At 42.5% G+C, this 24,963-nt stretch overlaps 1 protein-coding gene across 2 annotated transcripts in view; it reads right to left on the bottom strand.

Moving 5' to 3' along the window:
• Positions 1–24,963, bottom strand: part of LOC134344195 (microtubule-associated protein 9-like) — a 286,314-nt gene that overhangs the window by 182,189 nt on the left and 79,162 nt on the right. For both annotated transcript variants that reach the window (XM_063043605.1, XM_063043604.1), the window contains one exon: positions 19,813–19,892. In XM_063043605.1, coding sequence (XP_062899675.1) covers positions 19,813–19,892 — 80 coding nt within the window. The remainder of the gene's footprint in view (positions 1–19,812; positions 19,893–24,963) is intronic.

Below are 24,963 nucleotides of genomic sequence, written 5' to 3'. Positions count from 1 at the left end.
CCCAATAAAAATGAAGGGACTGAAAGCATGCAAGAATGACAATGGAAATTATGAAAGATGACAGGAGGTTTATCATCAACAACCAGAATCAGAAAAAAGTTGACAAATGGTCCAAAGAAATTCCAGAACCTAAAAAAGGAAGCTTAAAGATTTGGGCTGAACTACAACGAATTAAGAACATGTACAAATTGCATCCATAGAATAGCATCCAAATTTTAGCTACCATGCTGTCTTCCCAGCAAATAAGACAGTTGAAATATTGGGTTGAAGATGATAAAGCGAATTTACCAGGTGGTTGGGATGCAATTGAGAAATGGTTGGAACAACAATCCCCAGCACAGATTGCCTACAAACAAAAGGCTTCAAAGAATGTTTCTGAATATGAAGAACGCTATTGGACAGTTTGGATCAGCTACTCAGGAGTTCAAGGAATAACTGAAGATAAAATGGAAGAATCCACATATAGCCCTCTCAAGTCAACCTTCATGGATGGCTTTAAACTAGATGTTGTCAAAATGGTGAAGCTAACAAAAGCAAATTGGAATGTAATTGTCGTTTCCTACATTGAGGTGATAAAAACTGCCAAACAAGGGGAGCAAGATATTGAAGTCTGAGTAAGATCAGTACAGATGAAGCAACTGTCTACACTTGCTAACCGACAGCTATATGTTAATTTACTATTTGGGAATGAATGCGATGCACTTTATACGCTCAATTATTTAGCTTTCAAGGAACACAAAGCAAATTTGGACAAGGCACGACTGCAAAAAGAGGAAGTGATTTACTTGGGAAAGAAAATTTCCCAAGGAAAATGAGAAATCAGTGAAGATTGCACAAAGGCTGTTACATCAGCAAAACCACCTACAACAGTCCAGCAACGTTGATCATTTCTGCTTTTGTGCAACTTCAAAAGAGCATGGTACTCAACCCCTCACTAGTCTGCTGAAAGGCAGCAAGCACACTGATGACCTTGTGACTCAAGTGGTTCACTGTTCTTGAGGCACTTAATATATCATTCAACAAGCAAGTCCAGCAAATGCAGCTGCAGGGTTGCTCGTGGATATGGAAGACTATAATGTCTGTGACTGTGAAAGAATATTAACATGCCAAGAAGATGCAAATTACCATAAGGAAGTGCCTTGAATAAACCCAGATGTGATTCTATACACTTATGGCTCCTCAACCATTGTGGGAAGAATTTGAATGGCTGGTAGGGCTGTTGTCACAGAAAACTAAGTGATGACCTCGGGAAGCATGGCTCCTGGTACTACAGCACAACAGGTAGAACTGAAAGCTTTGACTAGCCTGTAAGCTAGCAGAAGGAAAATCAGCTAACATCTACACTGACTCTCGATATCCTTTTGGAGATGTTCATGACATTGGAAACTTATGGAGACAAAGAGGATTTCTTACAGCCATGGGAACTCCAATCAAGGATGACCAACTAGTGTGAGAACTTCTGAAAGTCATACAACTAGCATCAGAATTTGCTGTCTTAAAATGTAAAGGTCACTCCAAAATTACCACAGTGGAAAGCCATCAGAACGCATTCACAGACTAAACTGCAAAAAGAGGAGGAATAAAGAAAATGGAAGGAAACTTGATAACTGTAACTATGGAAACAATGTTGAATTCTGTATTACAGATGAACAACAAGATATTTGAGAAATGCAAGATAAATACTCAATCCAAGAGAAGTAATTCTGGATGGAAATAGTGGGTTGTTAAACTATGATAGAGTATGGAGATATGGCATGAGTCATAAACAAATGGCATCAACTGAACTGCTTCCTTACTTGGCATAGCAGAAACACTGCCTGCAAAAGACGTACAATTGGCGTGCAAAAGACGACTGACAGATCCTCCCAACAGTGGTGGAATACAAAGTTCGGGTTGCAAGCTTGACTAACAGCTGAGAGATGTATGACATGCCAGAAAACAAACCCTGGATCAGCAGAAAATCTACAGTGCCTACAAAAAGTATTCACGCTGTTTCCCCAGATGTTTTATTGAATTACAGTGGATTTGATTTGTTTTTTTTTGACACAGATCAACAGTAAAAGACTCTAGCAACACACACATAAGTTGCTGGTGAACGCAGCAGGCCAGGCAGCATCTCTAGGAAGAGGTACAGTCAACATTTCGGGCCGAGACCCTTCATCAGGACTAACTGAAAGAAGAACTAGTAAGAGATTTAAAAGTGGGAGGGGAAGGGGGTTCCGAAATGATAGGAGAAGACAGGAGGGGGAGGGATGGAGCCAAGAGCTGGACAGTTAGTTGGACAGGAGGCCTAGGGAGAAAGAAAAGGGGGAGGGGGGAAAACCAGAGGATGGGTAAGGGGTATAGTGAGGGGGGAACAGAGGGAGAAAAAGGAGAGAGAGAAAAAAAGAACGTGTGTATATAAATAATGGATGGGGTACGAGGGGGAGGTGGGGCATTATCGTAAAAGACTCTCATGTCAGAGTCAAAACAGATCTCTACAAAGTGATCTAAATTAATTACAAATATAAAACACAAAATAATTGATTGCATAAGTTATCATCCCCTTTAACATGACACACCAAATCATCATTGGTGCAGCCAATAGCTTTTGGGAGTCACATAATTACAAACGTAGTTAAGTGGATATTTGTTTTTGGAGACCTGTGTGCAGTCAAGATATTTCAATTGATTGTAGTAAAAATACACCTGTATCTAGAAGGTCTAACTGCTGGTGAGTCAGTATCCTGGCAAAAACTACACTATTAAGGCAAAAGAATACTCCAAACAACTCTGCAAAAGAGGTTAATGAAAAGCACAAGTCAGGAGAAGGATATAATAAAATTTCCAAGTCACTGAATATCCCTTGGAGTACAGTTAAGTCAATCATTAAGAAATGGAAAGAATATGGCACAGCTGTAAATCTCCTTAAAGCAGGCCATCCCCAAAAACTGAGTGACCATGCAAGAAGGGGACTAGTGAGGAAGGCCACCAAGAGATCTGTGACAACTCTGGAGGAGTGGCTGACATGGGAGGGACTGGAATACAACAACTGTGCCCGGGTGCTTCACCAGTGGCAGCTTTATGGGAGAGTGGCAAAGAGAAAGCCACTGCTGAGAAAAAACTCACGTGAAATCTCGGCTAGAGTCTGCCAGAGAGTATGTGGGAGGCTCTGAAGTCAGCTGGAAGAAGGTTCTATGGTCCGATGAAAACAAAATTGAACTTTTTGGCCATCAGACTAAACACTATTACCACACATAAAAGTTGCCGGTGAACGCAGCAGGCCAGGCAGCATCTCTAGGAAGAGGTGCAGTCGACGTTTCAGGTCGAGACCCTTCATCAGGACTAACTGAAGGAAGAGTGAGTTGGGTAGGAAGGGATTGAACAAGGGGGGATAAAACCGTGTCGAGGTATGCAGAAACGAGTTCGGTGGGGCAGGAGCAAGCTGAGACAATAGGTCGGCCAGGACAGGCAGGTTTGTGGATCTTGGGTAGGAGGTAGAAACGGGAAGTGCGAAGTGTGGGAACTATAAGGTTGGTAGCAGTGGATGGGAGATCCCCTGAGCGGATAAAGTCGGTGATGGTGTGGGAGACAATGGCCTGGTACACCTTAGTGGGGTCACGATCGAGGGGTAAATAAGAGGAGGTATCCGCGAGTTGTCGCTGTGCCTCAGCAACGTAGAGGTCAGTACGCCAGACTACAACAGCACCCCCTTATCGGCGGGTTTAATAATAAGGTTTTAGATTAGTGCGGAGGGAGTGGAGAGCAGAGCATTCCGAAGGAGTGAGGTTGGAATGGGGACAAGGTGCAGTGAAGTCGAGACGGTTGATGTCCCGTCGGCAGTTAGCAATAAAGAGATCCAGAGCAGGCAGAAGACCAGAGCGGGGTGTCCATGAAGAAGAGAGGGTTGAAGACGGGAGAAGGGGTCATCGGTGGGGGTGGAAGAATCCTTGCCGAAGAAGTAGGCTCGGAGACGGAGACAGCGGAAGAAAAGTTCCGCATCGTGGCGAACACGGAACTCGCTGAGGTGTGGGCAAAGGGGAACAAAGGTGAGGCCCTTACTGAGGACAGAGCGCTCTGCCTCCGACAGTTGAAGGTCGGAGGGGATGGTAAAGACCCAGCACGGATGAGAGCTGGGATCAGAGGAGGGAGGGGGGAGGCTGGGGGTGTCAATGGAGAGGGGAAGGTTGGGGTGAGAGGAAGATGGAGCCTCTGAGGACCTGGGAGCTGACGATGGGATCTGAAGGAGATGGGATTGCAGAGTATTGGTGGGGGAAGGGGAGACGGGAGTCACAACAGCAGCACTCTTCCTTCAGTTAGTCCTGACAAAGGGTCTCGGCCTGAAACGTCGACTGCACCTCTTCCTAGAGATGCTGCCTGGCCTGCTGCGTTCACCAGCAACTTTTATGTGTGTTGCTTGAATTTCCAGCATCTGCAGAATTCCTGTTGTTTGCGAGACTAAACACTATGTTTGGCGTAAATCATCAAAAACACACCATCCCTGCTATGAAACATGGTGGTGGCTGCATCATGCTGTGGGGATGCTTCACTGCAGCAGGCTCTAGAAGGCTTGTGAAGGTAGAGAGTAAAATTAATGCAGCAAAATACAGGGAAATCCTGGAGGAAAACTTGATGTAGCCTGCAGGAGAACTGCAACTTGGGAGAAGATTTGTTCTCCCCAAGCGTAAAGTCAAAGCTACACAGGAATGGCTTAAAAATAAAGTCTGATTTATACATGTGTGTCAAATCAACGCCGTAGGTACGGCGTAGCCATGAACCCTACGCCATAGCCAGACGCGCACCTCTCCCAAAATGTAACTATGCATCGCAGCAACACAGACCGCACAACTGTGATTGGTCCGCTTGGTAGCATCGCATTTCCTCATACACTGCAATAGCTTCCGATTGGGCGACTGAAGGGCAGGGAAGGAACTCTGGCTGCAATGCTTTCCATAAAGCTTTACAGACCTCCGAAATTATGGAGGACACATTTTGCTTTTACGAAAAAAGACGCTCGCTTTTACGAAACAAGTCCCTCGCTTTAAACTTGTTTACCCTGAGAAAGACTACCACGACCATGAAGCCTTGAACGGGTAGGTGTGTGCGCATGCGTGCCATGTGCGAATTGCAGAGCGACGCAGACACACCAATGCACAGGTATAAATGCTCACAACGGTGTAGCCAACTTGTGTAGGCTACGGCGTAAGCTGGTACACACAAGTATAAATCAGCCTTAACAAAGTTAACACCCTGGATTGGCCAAGTCAGAGTCCAAACCTCAATCCAATTCAGAAGTTGTGGTTGGACTTGAAAAGGGCTGTTCATTCATGAATCACATGCAATCTGACAGAGCTTGAGCAGTTTTGTAAAAAAGAATGGGGAAAAAATTGTAGTGTCCAGATGTGCAAGGCTGATAGAGACCTATCCACACAGACTGAAGGCTGTAAATGCTGCCAAAGATGCAGCTTCTTTTTTCTTTGTAATTTAGTTTTTATTGAATTTCATCATCAAACAAACGTTTCCATAAGATGTATTTCAGATACTGCACATATATATCATATAATCCTATTTGTCACAAATCTCCACATAATATTTTTCTGAGGTATACACTTATAGAAAGAAGGGGAAAGACAGAACAATCAAAAGAAGAAAACTATGTACAGATTAGGGAGTGATTTTTTTTTACAACATATTCATTGACTTGAGAGAATAAAATCAGGCCTATGAGGTGTTATATAGTTAAACTATTTTTCCAGTATGAATAAAATTGTTCCAACTTATGATTAACAGATGCTGTTATCTTTTCCATTTTGTAAATGTCCATTGTAATTTCTATCCATACAATTAAAGTTGTGCTCTCCTGAGATAACCACTTCCTGGTCTTTTTACCAGCCACCAGCAGAACACTCATTAAATATTTATCTCTTTTCAACCATTCTTGAGGTATATACCCAAAATATATGGTCTTCCCAGAAGATATGATAATGGTTTGCATTTTGATTTCCACAATTTCTCCAGCAAACAGGGGAGTTACTATTATAATGGGATTTCTGTGAGGGTGTAATAAAATACCTTATCAAGTTTTTCCACCCGAACTCCCTCGATTTCTGTGAACTGATACACTTCCATTAATACCTCCATATTATTGTCCAGTCTTCCTCAGATATTATTATCCCTCCTTCCTTCTCCGATTTTGTTTTTATGTATGAAGTCGAATGTGTTTTAAGATTTGACAAGCCCTTATAAAAGTTTGAAATTATTCTACTACCGTTGTCTGAATTATATGCTTTTCCAAATAGCTCTATCAGACATGTACTTGCCTTGGTTACATTTTTAACCATCCTATTAACATACTGTCACATCTGTAAATACCAGTAAAAGTCTTGTTTTTCTAATAAGTGTTTTTCTTTGAGCATTTCAAAACTAAACAGTGTTCCTTCTTTCATTATATTGGAAATAGCTATTATTCCTTTAGTTGTCCAGTCCTTAAATCTAGCATCCAGTTTATTTGGCATAAAATCCGAGTCATATGCACACCATTTAAGAATTGCAATGTCTCTCTCTAGTTTATATTCTTTTATAATATTTTTCCATATTTTAAGAGTCCATTTCACCCACGGGTTGTCAATATTATTTATGTAACTTTGTAGGTTGATATCAGCCAAAATTACCTGTATGGGGATGGAAAGTATCCTCTCCTCAATGTTTTTCCATTGAGCGCCATATGATGGGTTGCACCAACATATCACGGCTCTCAACTGTGCTGCAAAATAATAATCTCGAAGAGAAGGTAGGTCCCATCCTTCCTTTTCCTTGGCTAATTGCAAAGTTTTGAGACGAACCCTAAGTCTTTTACCTTGCCATATATACCTTGATAGCATTTTGTCCATTCATTGAATTGATTTTGGTTAATCTCTATTGGTAGGGTCTGAAAGAAGTATAGTATTCTGGGCAGTATATTCATTTTAATAGATTCAATCCTTGAACTGAGACCAAGAAAAGGCATTGGGTTCCAACTTGCTATATCTTCCTTAATTTTTTTTATATAGAGGCTGATAATTGCATTCTGATAATCTTTTGGTATAATGATGCTCGAATATTTGATGGACTCTGTTTGCCATGCCCAAGGATATCTACTTTCAATTTCTCTTGGTGGGCTATAGTTATATGAAAGTAGTTGGATTTTATCTAAGTTGATCTTGTATCCTGATAATTGGCTATATTCTTCAAAGGATTGCATCAATTAAGGTAAAGAGTATGTCGGTTGCCCTAGATAGATCAAAATGTCATCTGCGTAACAGGCCAATTTATGCTCTGTCCCTTTAATAGTAATTCCCTGATATCTTCATTTTGTCTGATGTATTGAGCTAATGGTTCCAGATATAATGCGAAGAGTAGCGGTGACCATGCACAACCCTGTCTTGTGCCCCTTTCTAGGGTAAAACTATTAGATAAATATCCATTGATTTTAATCCTGGCAGAAGGATTGTCGTATAGTGCCTGTATAGTTTTAATAATTGTGTCATGTAGACCAAATCTATGTAAAACTCTGTAAAGAAAATTCCAATTAACCAAATCAAATGCCTTTTCAGCGTCCACACTTATCAGTATTGCCTCAATTTCAGTTTTTTTAATATGATCCATAATGTGAAGTGTTCTTTGTATATTGTCTTGTGTTTGGCATTGTTGTCTGATCATTATGTATCAGTGTGGGTAGAAACTCTTCTAATCGTTTGGCCATGATGGAGGTAAGTAGTCTATAATCCACATTAAGAACAGATATTGGTCTAAATGACACACATTCCATTTCATCCTTGCCTTTTTCCGGTATAGCTGAGATTATCGCCTCCTTCCAGCTGGGTGGCATTTGCGCCTTTCTCAGGGCCCAGTTCAGGGTGGGGAGTAAAACAGGAATTAACTCACTTCTAAACTCTTTAACCCACTCTGTTGTATATCCATCTTATCCTGGTGACTTGCTTAATTTAAGCCTAGTAATTGCAGTTTTTAGTTCAGCTTCAATTATGTCAGCAGTCATCATTCTATTTTATGCTTTGCTTAAAGTGGGTAACTCTAAAGAATTCAGGAAGGTGTCACTTTGGGTTATGCTTCCCCCTGGAACTTTGGAATACAGAGTTTTGTAAAACATTTCAAAAACTTCTTTAAGCAACACACATCAAAGTTGCTGGTGAACGCAGCAGGCCAAGCAGCATCTATAGGAAGAGGCGCTTTAATTTCACTTAGCTTCTTTTTTAACAGATAGATATACAGGTGCATGGTCACTTACATCTATTGTCCCAATTCCACAGGTGATTATTTTGTCTCTATCTTTTCCAAATGTTATGAAATAGTCTATTCTTATATATACGGAATGGGGGGCAGAATAATGAGTGTAATCCCTTCTGTCGGGGAAAAGGCCCCTCCATATATCAATTAGACCAACATCCTCAAAAAGAGTGTCAACTTTCTTATGTAAGGACTTTGTTTCATAAGTTTTTCTATTGGAAGAATCTAAAATTGGTTGTAATTGTAAATTTAAGTCTTCCCCACATATCAAGAGACCTTCTGTTTCCGTTATCATAATATTAGTAGTTTTAACCATATAACCATATAACAATTACAGCACGGAAACAGGCCATCTCGGCCCTTCTAGTCCATGCCGAACTCTTACTCTCACCTAGTCCCACCAACCTGCAGTCAGCCCATAACCCTCCATTCCTTTCCTGTCCATATATCCATCCAATTTAACTTTAAACGACAACATCGAACCTGCCTCAACCACTTCTGCTGGAAGCTCATTCCACACAGATACCACTCTCTGAGTAAAGATGTTCCCCCTCATGTTACCCCTAAACTTTTGCCCTTTAACTCTCAACTCATGTCCTCTTATCTCCCCCAATCTCAATGGAAAAAGCCTATCCACGCCAACTCTATCAATCCCCCTCATAATTTTAAACACCTCTATCAAGTCCCCCCTCAACCTTCTATGCTGCAAAGAATAAAGACTTAACTTGTTCAACCTTTAACTTAGGAGATGAAACCCAGGCAACATTTTAGTGAATCTCCTCTGTACTCTCTCAATTTTATTGACATCTTTCCTATAATTCGGTGACCAGAACTGTACACAATACTCCAAATTTGGCCTTACCAATGCCTTATACAATTTCAACATTACATCCCAACTCCTATACTCAATGCTCTGATTAATAAAGGCCAGCATACCAAAAGCTTTCTTCACCACCATATCCACATGAGATTCCACCTTCAGGGAACTATGCACCATTATTCCTAGATCCTTCTGTTCTACAGCATTCTTCAATGCCCTACTATTTACCATGTATGTCCTATTTTGATTAGTTCTACCAAAATGTAGTACCTCACATTTTTCAGCATTAAACTCCAACTGCCATCTTTCAGCCCACTCTTCTAACTGGCCTAAATCTGTCTGCAAGCTTTAAAAACCTACTTCATTATCTACAACGCTACCTATCTTAGTCTCATCTGCATACTTACTCATCCAATTTACCACCCCATCATCCAGATCATTAATATATATGACAAACAACATTGTACCCAGTACAGATCCCTGTGGCACACCGCTACACACCGTCCTCCAATCTTACACACAGTTATCCACTACTACTCTCTGGCGTCTACCATCCAGACACTGCTGAATCCATTTTACTACTTCGATATTAACGCCTAACGATTGAACCTTCCTTACTAACCTTCCGTATGGAACCTTATCAAAGGTTTTACTGAAGTCCATATAGACAACATCCACCGCTTTACCCTGTGACAAGAATACACATAGATTAAGATGTAGCTGGCCTGGGCTGGCACCTGTGGAATCAGCAGTTGGTCTGCCACCTGTCTTCAGGAGAGGGAGATATAAGGAAAACAATGGAGCAGCATTTGGAGATGTTAATGAAGGAAGGAGAGCTGTCAAGAGCGGCTCCCCCTTTGAACCCTGAACTGTTTGAAGTGATGGACAGGCGATACACCAGCAGGGGGATAAAAAGGGACAGGTTCGCTAAGGCAGGACACACACACGACACCCGAGGTAACAAGACCCTGGAAGCGGTGCGTCTCTCACAAGTCGGTGGGAAGTATCGGGCCATAGACGCACAGGGTGGAAAGGCACGATCGGCAGGAACCTGGTGTGTGTCCACCCTTGCCTGGGTGCCCGGTTCACTGCAAGGAAACGATCGTATCTGGAAACAGAGGGGTCACGGTCGGTGACCTCAGATGACATCACAAAGGACTCGCCCGAAAGCTGACTGCGAAGGTCTGTCTGGAAGCTGTGTTGAATATTCATTCGTTTTGCTCTCTCTCTCCTTCCCCTCACTGTCCATCGCCACGGCAGCGATTACTGCGAACTGAACTGAACTAAATTGAACTGAACTTTGCGTCACTTTGAAACTGGTCATTTACCCCTAGACAACGATAGAGCTTGATTGATCCTGTTATCTTAATTCTGTGTACATGTATGTTTATCATTGCTGAACTGTTGCATCCATTATCCTTTTGATTAGAGTACTGTGTTGCTTGTTTCTTTAATAAAACTTTCTTAGTTCTGGTAATCCAGACTCCAACTGAGTGATCCATTTCTGCTGGTTTGGCAACCCAGTTACGGGGTACGTAACAACCCTCATCAACTTTCCTAGTAACCTCATCAAAAAATTCAATAAGATTTGTCAAACATGATCTTCCACGCACAAATCCATGTTGACTGTTCTTAATCAGACCCTGTCTATCCAGATAATTATATATACCATCTCTAAGAATACTTTCCATCAATTTACCCACCATTGATGTCAAACTCACAGGCCGATAATTGCTAGGTTTACTCTTAGAACCCTTTTTAAACAATGGAACCACATGAGCAATACGCCAATCCTCTGGCACCAGCCCCGTTTCTAATGACATTTGAAATATTTCTGTCAGAGCCCCTGCTATTTCCACACTAACTTCCCTCAGGGTCCCAGGGAATATCTTGTCCGGACCCGGAGACTTATCCACTTTTATATTCCTTAAAAGCGCCAGTACTTCCTTTTTTTAATCGTCATACTTTCCATAACTACCCTTCTTGTTTCCTTTACCTTACACAATTCAATATCCTTCTCCTTAGTGAATACTGAAGAAAAGAAATTGTTCAAAATCTCCCCCATCTCTTTTGGCTCCGCACATAGCCGTCCACTCTGATTATCTAAGGGACCAACTTTATCCCTCACTATCCTTTTGCTATTAATATAACTGTAGAAACCCTTTGGATTTATTTTCATGTGTATTTATCTGTTTAGCCATGTGTATTTATCTGTTAATCATTGAAATTTGCAGAATATAACTTAATCAATCTATTCCCTGAACAAGTAAGAGCCAAGAAACGCGAATAATAAAAAAAAAGGTAACGAAGGTGTGATTCCAAGGCTGGGGTCTCTAGATGACCCTGGGTTGGGCTAGAAGAAAACTCTAGCTGTGGGGGATAGCTCCTCCTACCTGTGGGTTGAGGGCCACTGTTGCAGTACCTATAAAAGTAAGTAAAAATAAACTATGCCCATTACAAAGAAATGATTTCCCTGTTTAATCTTTTCTTGCTTTAATATTCATTTCGCTTCGGAATATTCCTTCCGTTTCTGTAGGACCGCCAGGGGAGGGGGGTAGTAATCATGATCGAAGTATATTAACTTCCCGTTCCAAAAAACCCTCTTCTTACTCCAGGCCCAGGCCCTTCGTAGAATCTCCGGCTTGCTCTTGAATCTAAGGAATTTAAGTACGATTCATCGCGGTTTACTTTCCCTGTCTCCAGGAGGCCTTGGAACGAGTGAACGATATGCCCTTTCTATTTCCATCTCCATATTCGGGGGAATCTCCAGCGCTTCCCGCAGCAGCTTGTCTACAAAGTCTATCATTAACAATCCCTCTGCTCCCTCGGGAACATTATAAATCCTGATATTTTTCTGTCACGATCTTCCCTCCTGGTCAAGCAATTTACTTTCCTGTTGATTTAATATTTTTATCGTCTTACTTAGTATCTGTTCCACATTTTGCACGCAATCTTCCACGTTCTCAATTCGAGTCTCTGCCACCGCTATTTTCTGATTGACGTTGGCGAGCTCTGACTTTATATCATTTAGTTGCTGTTCTATATCTTTTTGGACTTCCCTTATCTGTTCTAAAATCTTTATCATATTTGCCGCTTCGTCTACACGAGGCCCCGCGTCAGCCTCGCCGCCACGCGCACGTGTAGGAGAGCCGTGTGCTGCACCTCTCTCTTCCATAGGCTCTGCAGTGATGCTTTTCTTACCTCCATTCTTTTTCCCCATTCTTGCCCCCTATCAATTCAGATATTTTCGAAAGATCTTGTATTTGATGGATTAATGGGGCAATATGCGTTCTTCCGGAGGAGCTGTTGATTTAAGCTGCCATTCTGGATGATGACGTCACCGGAACCAATGCAGCTTCTTTAAATGCTGACCTGAAGGGGGTGAATACCCATCACTTTGTTGGAGATCTGTTTTTACTTTGACACAGAAGTGTCCTTTACTATTGATCAGTGTCAAAAAAGTCAAATTAAATCCACTGTGACTCAGCATTGTATTGAATTGACTTTATTTCTTACATCCTTCACATATATGAGGAATATAAATCTTTACATTATGTCTCCTTCTGAATGTGCAATGTGTAAATTAGTAATTTGTCATAAATAGTATAGCAAATAGAATAGTATTTGTAAGAATACAATAAGATATACAACAGGACAGTCAATATAGCTTAGAAATACAGTTGTGTCAGCGTGAGTTAATCAGTTTGATGGCCTGGTTGAAGAAGCTGTCCCAGAGCCTGTTGGTCCTAGCTTTAATGCTGCGGTACCGTTTCCTAGATGGTAGCAGCTGGAACAGTTTGTGGTTGGGGTGACTCAGGTCCCCAATGATCCTTCGGGACCTTTTTGAGCAACTGTCACTGTAACTGTCTTGAATAGTGGGAAGTTCACATCACTGCCTGCACTGCTCTCTGCAGAGTCCTGCAATCGAGGGAAGTACAGTTCCCATACCAGGCAGTCATGCAGCCAGTCAGGATTGTGCCCTTGTAGAAAGTCCTTAAGGATTTGGGGACTCATGCCAAACTTCTTCAGCTGTCTGAGGTGAAAGAGGTGCTGTTGTGCCTTTTTCACCACAGAGCCGATATGTACACACCAACTGAGGTCCTTGGTGAAGTGGATGCCGAGGAACTCGAAGCTGTTCACCCTCTCAATCCCAGATCCTTTGATGTCAATACAGGTTAGCCTGTCTCCATTCCTGCTGTAGTGCACAACAAGCTCCTTTGCTTTTGTGACATTGAGGGAGAGGTTGACACCTATGTGTCAGAGAGATGATTTCCTCTGTTTAGGCTGCCTCTTTATTACTTGAGATAAGGCCAAACAATGTAGTATTGTCAGCAAATTTAATTAGCAGATTGGAGCTGTGGGTGGCGACACAGGCATGGATATACAGAGAGTAAAGGAAGGGGCTTAGGGCACAGCCTTGGGGCGCTCCTGTGTTGAGGGTCAGAGGGGCAGAGGTGAGGGAGCCCACTCTTACCACCTTCTGGTGATCTGACAAGAAGTCCAGGATCCAGCTATACAAGGCAGGGTGAAGGCCAAGGTCTCTCAGCTTCTTGTCAATCCTGGAGGGAATTATGGTGTTGAATGCTGAACTGTAGTCCAAGAACAACATTCTCACATAAGCAGCCTTCTTCTCCAGATGTGTAAGGGCAGTGTGTAGAGCTGTGGCTATTGCATCTTCTGTCAACCAGTTGAGCCGTAAGGTGAATTATAGGGGGCCAGTGTGGGTGATAGCATGTTGCAGATGTAATCCTTGACCAGCCTCTCAAAGCATTTGCTTATTGAGGTGGGTGGGACAGGACACCAGTCGTTCAAACATGTTACCTTGGTCTTTTTAGGTACAGGGACAATGGTAGATGTTTTGAAACAGGAAGGCACTCTACACTGGGAGAGGGAGAGATATAAAAATGTCTGTAAACACATCTGCCAGTTGTGCCACGCACATCCTGAGTACCCATCCTGGAATGCCGACCGGTCCTGCAGCCTTGTGACTGTCCACTTGTTGGAAACACCTGTGTACTTCAGCTACAGAGATGACCAAGGCACAGGTCGCATTGGTGGCTCTCCTTGCGGGCTCAGTTTTGGCAACATCGAGCTGGGCAAAAAAAGATTTCGCTCATCTGGGAGACAGGCAGCGATGTTGGCAGCACCACTATGCTTAGTTTGAAGCCTGTGATGGTGTGCAGACATTGCCATAAGCTGCGGGTGTTGTTGGTGGAGAGTTGCGTCTAGATTGTCATTTCGCTGCCTTGTTGTCTTTGCATAGATTGTAGCTGCATTTCTTAAGTTACTGTTGGTTACTGTCGACGAAGGCTCTGTCTCGCGCAGTGAGTGCAACGCGCACGGAATTGTTGATCCAGGGTTTCTGGTTTGGATAGACCCTGACCGATTTTTAGGGGACAAAGTCCTCAATGCTCTTTTGGATGAAGCTTGTGACCACCTCCGTGAACTCGAAGACAGCCCCATCACGAAAAACATTCCAGTTGACATCATCAAAGCAGTCCTGTAGCATGGAGACCAATTGGTTGAACTAACAGTGAATGGTTTTAACTATGGCCATCACTTGTTTCAGCTTTTGCCTGTACACGGGCAGAAGCAGAATGGAGGTGTGATCAGACTTCTCAGGTGGGTGATGGAGGAGCACTTTGTAAGCGTTGCAGAAGGGAGAGAAACAGTGGTCTGAGAAACATTAGTCTGTGACATTGGATTGAAGGCTCCAGTGATGATAAAAGCAGCCTTCGGCTGTACAGTCTCCAGGATGCTGATGATCTTGTACAGTTAATTGAGAGCCAGGTCAGTATTAGCCTGCAGTGGAATATATATCGCTGTGATAATAACAGCCATGAACTCCCTAGGCAGCCAGAAAGGTCTACACAGCAGACTCCAAATCCAGGAAAAAAAGGATTTGAGGGCATGCATATTCTGGGGGTCACACCAAGCATTATTGACCATGAAGCATACCCCACCTCCTTTACTCTTCCCAGAGAGGTTTTTAGACCTGTTCGCCAAGAGAAAGGAGAACCCAGAGCATGATCCAGTATCTCCTCTGTCAGCCAGGTCTCTACGAAGTACAAAACGTTACATTCCTTTGTTTCCTGCTGATAAAAGATTCTGCCTCTCAGTTCGCAGAGTTTATTGCCCAGGGACTGAAATTTAGCCAGGCGTAGGCTAGGGAGCGGTGGCTGATTAGTTCACTGTCTCAACCTCACCAGGACGCTGGCCTTTCTCCCTCAATTCTGGTGCTGCTTCCAAGGTAACGAAGGTGTAATAAATGAGCCTCCCGTGGATTGTGTAAGCAGGGGTTCCTAGTGTAGAAAAGGCAGCACGTTGTGGGTAAATGCCATCTTCCCAATGTTCAGAAAAGTCAGTCGACCATATCTGATGTGACTATCAGCTTCTTGAACAAGAAATGCGAAGGAAATTGCAGAAATTAGCAGTACACTGTAAAATTGGTACAGAGCTCACAACTGGGCTGCCATATACAGCACCATCTTGGACATGGTAAAATAATAAAACATGAAAATTTTCAAGGAGGGTGTATACATTTTATAGGCACTGTACCTCAACTATGTGCACCTACCCCATGGTCCATTTTTTTACACCTACAACCGGACTACATTACTTTGCTCAGGATATTCAGATGTCCTTGAAATAGCAGACAAAGTTTCAAGATGGGTGAGAGCCACCCCAGCAAGAAAAGCTACTTCCACACACAGCCAAAACTCAGATTAAAGGCTATATTGCTGAGTGGGGATTGCTGTGCCACCATTGACTCTGACCAAGGAACACAGTTCACTGGAAATGTTTGTCAAAAATTGTTGACTGATGAACATTGAATGGTCTTTTCATTGCCCACATCATCCAGAGTCACCAAGACAGGTTGAAGGAATGAAAGGCATCATCAAACAAAGGCTAAATACATATCACAAGGAAGGAATACTGTGGCCTACAGCTCTACCTGGGGTTTTATGGAGCATTAGAACAACCCCAAACAAGAGAACAAAACCGAGTCCATTTGAAGTGGTAACAGGATAACCTAGATCACTAACGGGAGCTCTCGATCTCAGACCTATGGCAGGTAATTTAGTTGATTATGATGTGAAACTAGCCCAGGCTGTTCACTGTCTCCAAACAGGTGTCTGCTGCTTGGAGTGATCCATTGGAAGTAAGACACACCTTGATTCCTGACGAGTGGGTCCTGGTCAAGAAATCGCATAACCAACCACTTTGAGCTCGGAGCAACTATCCTTACCAAGTACTATTAATTACCAACTAAGTAGTCAAGGTAGAAAGGAAATGGATACACACCAGCCACTACACACGAGCTAAAGTGACACCAGATTAAGACAAGTGCTGTATGAAGACTTCAAGCACGAATATAATTACTGGACATTGCAGATTTTATTTTGATGTTTGTTGTTGTTATGTTTCCCCACTTCCCCTTCTCATTGTCAATTGAAATTACACATAATGTATACTTACAGATGCTGTTAATAATTCAAATTGTTGGGTATTTCAATATATACCACATACCTCAAAGTATTCACCAATGCTAGGCATTCCTGCAAATGCAGAACAATTATGTTCCCCTTTCATTGAACATTCTTGTGATGGCAATGTAACTTGTAAGGGACACGAGTACACAATGGTCATACCCCCCATATATCATCTTAAAATTACTTACGTGAATACAATGATCATGATTTAAGAATATGATAGTCTTGGGCATAACTAATTTGGCTGACCACGTTCGTAAATAAGGGTCCCATCATTCACTGTCGAAGTCCTATCCTGGTTTCCTCTCCCAAAATACAATATCTCATATTTCTCTGCATTGAAACCTTATTTGTTGATCCTCAGCCCATGCATGGAACTGGTCAAGAACCCTTTGTAATTCTTTGTAACCTTCTACACTGTCTACAATACCACCTATTTACCTATTTTAGAATCTAGTACTACAAAGAATACTACTAACTACTACTAGCATACTACTATCTAATGTTAAGGTAATCAAGAACAAAGTTGATGAACTAATGGCAAAACTAACCAATGAGCTCCAAGAAGAACTAGGTGTCAACACCTCCTTGTGCAGCTGAGTCCTTGATTTCTTCACTCGTAGACCCCAGTCACCATGAAAAAGTTGTGTGCTTAACCCTTTGCTCTACTCACTTTGATTTATGACCATGAGGCTAAGTACAGCTCCGAAGCCAAATTTAACTTTGCTGATGACACCAGTGTTGTTGGTAGAGTCAAAGATGGTGACAAATTGACAAATTGGTGAGACTGGAAATCTGGTTGAATGGTGCCACAACAGCCTCTCACACAATGTCAGCAAAACCAAAGTGTCACAATGGGGGGGGCAAGGGTGGACCCAAATGCAAGACACATCTTGTGAGGTTAATTAAATTGAGTTTATTGTTTGATTCAGGAGAGCAAGGCAGAAGCAGGAATAGCGAACTGGACAAGGACTCAGGACTACGACTAGGCTGGGACCAAGGGTCTGGGCTTGGACCCGGAATCGGATCCCAGAACTAGAGGAGACATGAAGAGGCTATGGTATGGACTCCGAGCCAGGGACTGGGCAAGGACCCAGTACCTGGGTCTTGCCTCAGGCTCAGACCCCAGAACCAGGCAAGGACATGACATGGGCTAGGGAGAGGAGGAACATGGAAAAACAGAGCCTCGGTCTCGGGAGAGCAGGTACATGGGACCATGGACACATACACAGAACACAGAGTCGGGACCCCTCCTTGGGTACAGGATATAGGGCCAGGACTCATGACCCCCTGCGGGGCAACGGCAAGACGGCCTGACTTACCCCACAGAGGCGAGGACAAGACAAGACCAACACGAAAGAAGACCAGCTAGTACCTATCTAGCTCCGGCGATAGAACTAGACCGAGGTGCAGGCGAGGGCTGCAGATGAGGGCTAGAGGCGAGAGGGGTAGAGAAGAGATTCAGACAGGGGGGTAGGACAGGAATCACAGACTGCCAGGGCCAGGACTTGACTCAGAACTTGGATGCTGCCAGGGAAAGGACATGACTCAGTACTTGGATGCCGCCAGGACCAGGACTTGACTCGGAACTTGGATGCCGCCAGGGCCAGGACTTGACTCAGAACTTGGATGCTCCCAGAGCCAGGACTTGACTTGGAGCCTCTGGGTAGTGGCGAGCTCTCGACTCGGCCCAGGAACAGTAGACAGCGGTTCTTGATTCCCTCCGGCGGGTTAACTGTCGGACCCACCTCGGTGAGGAAACTTTGCAGGCTCGCTTTGGCGAGGTAACTTGACAGGGTTGCTCCGGTGAGGAAAGGCAAATTACCGGCACTCGATTAGGGCGGAGACTAGGCTTGCTCCAGCCAGATGACATTGGCACGCCGTACGTTGGTGACTTTGGAAACGCTCTCGCGCCGAACAGCTGAAAGCCGGAGACTATAAACTACCGGTTCAGCCGAGAGTAAATTGTCTCTAATCACCAAGGCCAAGGGACACGGGAAAACAGAGAACCAAAGGGAAACAGGGAGTCAACGGTCCGAATCGTAACATAAACAAAGTAAATTTAAAGAGACCCCGATCCGGACCATGACACAAAGAGCCAATTCTTCATTTTTGTGACGTACATACCATTTTATACACTGAGTGATTTCACAACAATTGTGTTAGTAGCTGTATGTACCCCCCCCACCCACCTCTGCTAATTGCATTGCATGAGCTCTACAGCACCATCAGTGCCATTCAAACCAAACAACCTGATGGTATCTTCACTGTCACTGGTGATTTTAAACATGCAAACCTAAAAACAGTCCTGCCTAAATTCCACCAGTATGTTATTTTGCTACAAGAGGTGAAAATATACTAGACTGGTTTATACTAACATACCAGGTGCATACAAAGCAGTTTCCCGGCCCAATAATGGGCTCTCAGATCACTTATCTGTTATGCTAATTCCAGCATACAAACCACTAATCAAACGGGCCAAACCAGTTCTAAAGGTTCCTAGACCAGCTCCTTAGCCACCTATTAAACTGCATAATCTTCCTAGTTTTGGCTTCACTAGCACATGGCACAGGCAGCAATCCTGAGATCAGGCAGCAACCCTGAAATCCCGATACAGAACCTCAATTAAATTCAGCATAAGCTTCAGAACAAATGTATAATTTTTACCAAGGCCGATACTAGATGTAAGAATTTAAGGCTGAAGCTCTGAAATTTCAGACAATATTCAGCTCAAAATTTTATCTCACATTTACACCGTTTTCTCTGTTTCCTCTTCTGGAAATGTCAGATTCCATCCAGTTCTTCCTATTTTGATCTTCGTCTGATATATTTGATTAGATCCTTTCATCACCTTCCAAGGAGAACAATTTCAGCTTCTCCAGTCAGTACATCTAACGAGAGAAAATTTATAGTTTCTGGGCCCTGAATGCATAGAAGATTGGGACTGGCTTCTCAGAAATTTCCTCCTTTACTGCCCTCAGTAAACTAGGCTACATTCCACTGAGGCCAGATTTTTCAAGCATGCATTTTCCAGTCTAATCCAATTTACTCCCAGTGACCATTTTCGTTTTGAATAGGGATGTAAAAATATGATTCAACAGCTTTCCTGACATGAATAAAACAACAGTTTTGAGAGAACATGGAAATGAAGCTCATGTGAATTAGCAAATAGTGTCATAGAGTGGCCATAAAGAATAAAGGTCCTGCAGAGCTATGAGTATGATATTTTTGAATCACCTTCTACTTTTTGATTTTCCATTTGTTTCCGGATTTTGACTCTTGATTCCCATCAACTTCATCCCTGTTTGGGCTTTTTCCTGTCAAGCACAAGTAAACATTTTCATTTGTAAATGTTTATGACAAAAACAAAAATTGCAGATGATAGAAAATATAACATCAAATGTATTTCTGACTGAACCATTTAAATCTGTAAAAGGACAGGGATAATTTCTGTTCACTCTTTCCAAGCCTCTAATTATTTCTGTGCACCTCAAAAACCTTCCCACAGTTACCTTTGTTCTGTGCCCCAGACAGTCACTCTTATAACCATAATTCCTCAAACTTGTTATGCAGTTTTGGCATGACATTGCATTCAATGCCATTACAGCGCAATTCCTCAATACTGTATCTTCTTGATTAATTTATCTGCTTTTTCCCTAACTTTAGAGGTTTTGGGGCATTCATTCCAAGTACTTTTTGTCCTTAAATATAAACAGAAAATGCTTGAAATACTCAGAAAGTTTAGGAAGTATCTGTGGAGACAGAAAGAGAATCAATGTTTCAGAATGATAAAAGGTCAAAATAACAAGTGTAGGGAACCCTGGTTTTCAAGAGATATTGAGGCCCTGGTTAAGCGAAAAAAGGAGGTGCATGACAGATATATGCAAGTAGGAAAAAATGAGGTGTTTATGGAGTACAATAAATGCAAGAGAACACTTAAGAAAGCAATTAGGAAGACTAAAAGGCATGAAGTTGCTCTAGCAGACCAGGTGAAGGAGAATACAAAGGATTGCTAGTGACAAAATTGGACCACTGGAAGACCAGAAAGGTAATCCATGTGTGGAGCCAAAACAGATGGGGGAGATCTTAAATGTATTCTTTGCATCTGTATTTACTCAGGAAATGGACACAGAGTCTATAGAAGTGAGCCAAAGCAAAATCGACTTCATGGTCTCTGTACAGATTACAGAGGAGGAAGTGTTTGCCATCTTGAGGCAAATTAGGGTGAATAAATCCTCAAGGCCTGACAAGGTGTTCCTTTGGACCCTGTGAGAGGGAAGTGCAGAGATACATATTTAGATCATCCTTAGCGACAAATGAAGTACCGGAGGATTGGAGGATAGCCAATGTTGTTCCACTATTTAAGAAAGGCTCTTAAAGTAAACCTGGAAATTACAGGCCACTGAGCCTGACATGAGTGGGAAAGTGATTGGAAGGTATTCTAAAGGACAAAAAATTAGTATCTGGATTGACATGGACTGATTAGCGATAGTCCGCATGGCTTTGTGCATGATAAGTCATGTCTAACCGATCTTGTAGAGCTTGTCAAGGAAGTCCCCAGGACAGCTGACAAAGGTAAGATAGTGGATGTTGTCTCATGGACTTTAGCAAGGCATTTAACGAAGTCCCACATGGGAGGTTGGTCAAGAAAGTTCATTCCCTTAGCATTCAACATGAAGTAGTAAATTGGATTAGATATTGGCTTTGTGGGATAAACAAAAGAATGGTAGTAGATGATTGCCTCTCTAACTGGAGGCCTGTGACTAGTGGAGTACCTCAGGGATCGATGCTGGGTCCGTGGTTACTTGTCATCTATATCAAGGATCCGGATGATAATGTGGTTAAATGGATCAGCAAATTTATAGATGACACCAAGATTGGAGGTGTAGTGGACAGCAAGGAAGACTATCAAAGCTGGCAGGAGGATCTGGACCATCTAGAAAAATGGCAGATGGAATTTAATGCAGAAAAGTGTGAAGCATTGCACACTAAATAGGGTAGTTCTTACCCAATGAACTGAGGAGCGTGGTAGAACCACAAGATCTGGAAATACAGGTCCATAATTCATTGAAAGTGGCATCAGAGGTAAATAGGGTCACAAAAAAAAAACCTTTGGCACATTGGCCTTTATAAATCATAACACTGAGTACAGGAGATGGGATATTATGTTATTTATATCAGATGTTGGTGAGGCCTAATTTGGAGCATCGTGTGCTGTTTTGATCACCTACCTACAAGAAGGATGTAAATAAAGTTAAAAGAGTACAGAGAAAATTTACAAGGATGTTGCCAGGACTGGAGGACCTGAGTTATGTGGAAATATTGAATAGGTTATGATTTTATTCCTTGGATCGTGGAAGGTTGAGGGAAAATTTGATAGATGCATATAAAATTCTGAGGGATATAGATAGGGTACATGCAAGCAATGCACACAAAATGGTGGAGGAACTCAGCAGGGCAGGCAGCATCGATATAAAAGAGTAAACATTTCAACGTTTCAGTCTGAGACCCTTCATCAGGACTGGAAAAAAAAGATGAGGAGTCAGAGTAAGAAAGTGGGAGGAGGGGAGGAAGAACCACAAAGTGATAAGTCATACCAGTGATAGGGGTGGGGGAGGTAGGGGTGAAGTAAGGAGCTGGGAAGTTGATGGGTGAAAGAGATACCTGGCTGGAGAAGGAGGAATCTGATAGGAGGACAGGAAGCCATGGAAGAAAGAAAAGTGGGAGGAGCACCAGAGGGAGGTGATAGGCAGATAAGGAGATAAGGTGAGAGAGAGAAATGGGAATGGGGAATGGTGAAAGGGGGTGGGAGCATTACTAGAAGATTGAGAAATCAATGTTCATGCCACCAGGTTGGAGGGTACTCAGACAGAATATAAGGTATTGCTCCTTCAACCTGAGTGTGGCCTCACATCGTGACAGTAGAGGAGACCGTGGACTGACATGTCGCAATGGGAATGGGAAGTGGAAGATCCCGCTTTTTCTGGAAGATGGAGCCTTGGTGCTCGGTGAAGCAGTTTCCCAACCTGTGTTGGGTCTCACTGATATACAGGAGGCCACACTGGGAGCATCAGATACAGTAGATGACCCCAATAGACTCACAGGTGAAGTTTCGCCTCACTTGGAAGGAATGTTTGGGGCCGAATAGTAGTGAGGGAGAATTGTGAGAGTGTGGAATGAGCTGCCAGTGCAAGTGATGTATGCAAAATTGATTTCAACATTTAAGTTTGGTTAGAAACATGGATGTAGTGGTACAGAGGGCTATGGTCCTGGTCCAGGTCGATGGGAGTAGGTAATTTAAACAGTTCGGTAAGGACTAGATGGGCTGAAGAGCCTGTTTCTGTGCTGTACCTTTCTATGACTGGAAAATTGCAAACGTTACTATACTCCTTAAGAAGAGATGGAAGTAAAAGACAGCAAATTATTTGTTGGCCGCAAAGTTGTCGGTATCCATTATTAAGTATAAGATTTTAGGATACTTGAAGGCACGTGATAAACTAGGCCAAAGTCAGCATTGTTTCCTTAAGGAAAAATATTCCCTAATAATCTCTTATAAATAATGCCTTCCAACACGAATGGAAACAGGCACAACTGGTCGATGACAACCATGCATTGAAAATTGGCTACACACACAAAATGCTGGAGGAATTCAACAGGCCAGGGAGCATCTATGATGTGTTGCTTGGATTTCCAATATTTGCAGATTTTCTCTTACTTGTGATTGAAGATTGGCTGATTGGCAGGAGACAGAAGGTAGAAATTAAGGGGTCTTTTCTGTTTGGTTGCTGTTCCGCAGGGGTCAGTGCTGTGACTGTTTCTTTTCACGTTATATGTCAATGACTTCAGATGACGGAATTGATGGGTCATTGGCCAAGTTTTTTTTTTACTAATTTTTTATTCCAACACCAACAAATTACATTCAATACAACCAATTGCCAATTACATTTCGACTGTTTAACCCAGCCATCCCCCAACCTTCATCACCATCCCCCCTCCACCAACCAACTGAGTAGTAGTGCATACACAGACAAAGCATTCCTATTTTAACAAAAGATCTTTTAAGTTAGATATCAAATTTGTCCACATTAAGATTGTGTTTGGTCGTGCATCATTTACTCTTGCTGATGAAAGTTCCAGGTAAGAAATGTTCAAAAACCTCCGAAGCCGGTGAGTATTTGAAATATCATGGGGAGGTTTCCAATGCTGCACTACAATCTTCTTAGCTGCAGTCAGGCCTGCCAGCCGGACTTTGCGTGCTTTTTCCATAAGGGAAAGGTGGGAGTCATCATTTAGAAGATGTACAGCGGGGTCCATTGGTAATTGTACCCCCATCAGTTCTGTAAGGGTACTGATAACCTTCCCCCACAAACCAAAAACCCCTGGACATTCCCATACAACAAGTATAAAAGCCAACGGTTCCGTAGGGGCAAAATGAGCAATAAGGGTCAGGAACCAGTCCCATTTGATGTCTAATTCTTGGTGTTAAATATGTTCAAAGGCAAAATTTCAAGTGTATATACCGATGATTTGGGTTTTTCGAAGCACCAGCAGCATTATCCCAATTCGCATCCCAGTCTAAGTCTTGTTGAAATTCAGATATGTCCCTATCCCAGGCTTTCATTCCTGATGTGGGCATATATTTCTGGGAGTTTAATTTATCATAGATATATGACACTATCTGTCCTGGAGCACTCTGTATCCAATTTAAAATGGGGTGGTCCTTTAAATCTGACCCCCAGGGAAAGCCGTAGGCTTTACAAGCTGATCTTACTCTAAAGTAGAAGAAAAGAGAGTGTTTATCAATATTATAGGACTCCGCCTTCCGTCTGTGGACATGGAAGACACACTGTCTTTCTGTCTGCCTTTAATGTCTCTCTTTCCCGACCTAGACTTTGAAATTTTAACTTTATCCAGTTGGATCTTTCAAAGTGATAATTATAATTATGGCTACCTTGAGAAGCACTAAAAAAAAATTCCAATACAGGTAATGGTAAATCTAAAAAAACTGACGAAGCTTCTGAAGAGCCAGCCTGGGTTAATAGATTAGAGGCTCAAATGAGCTCTATCATCACTGAATTAACTCAACTAAAAAAAAGTCTTCTTCCCTTGGAGGAAAAAATTGATTCTTTGAGCTTGGATCTTAAAGAAGTAACTTGTAATGCAGCTGATATTTCTTCTCGTTTGGAAAAAGCACAATGTCGGGTTGTTGATTTGGAAGCTCGTTCTTGTCGTTATAATATTCAAATTGTTGGATTGAAAGAGAAATCAGAATCTGCCGACATACTGGACTATTTTGCTAAAATGTTTCAATCTCTATTTCCTGAGGCATTTTCACAATCGCCCAACATCGAAATAGCCCATAAGGTTGGAACTCCGAGACAAGGTAAA

The sequence above is a fragment of the Mobula hypostoma genome, chromosome 3 (genome assembly GCF_963921235.1).
Source record: "Mobula hypostoma chromosome 3, sMobHyp1.1, whole genome shotgun sequence".
NCBI lineage: Eukaryota > Metazoa > Chordata > Chondrichthyes > Myliobatiformes > Myliobatidae > Mobula > Mobula hypostoma.
This window is presented reverse-complemented; position numbering and strand designations above follow the sequence as displayed.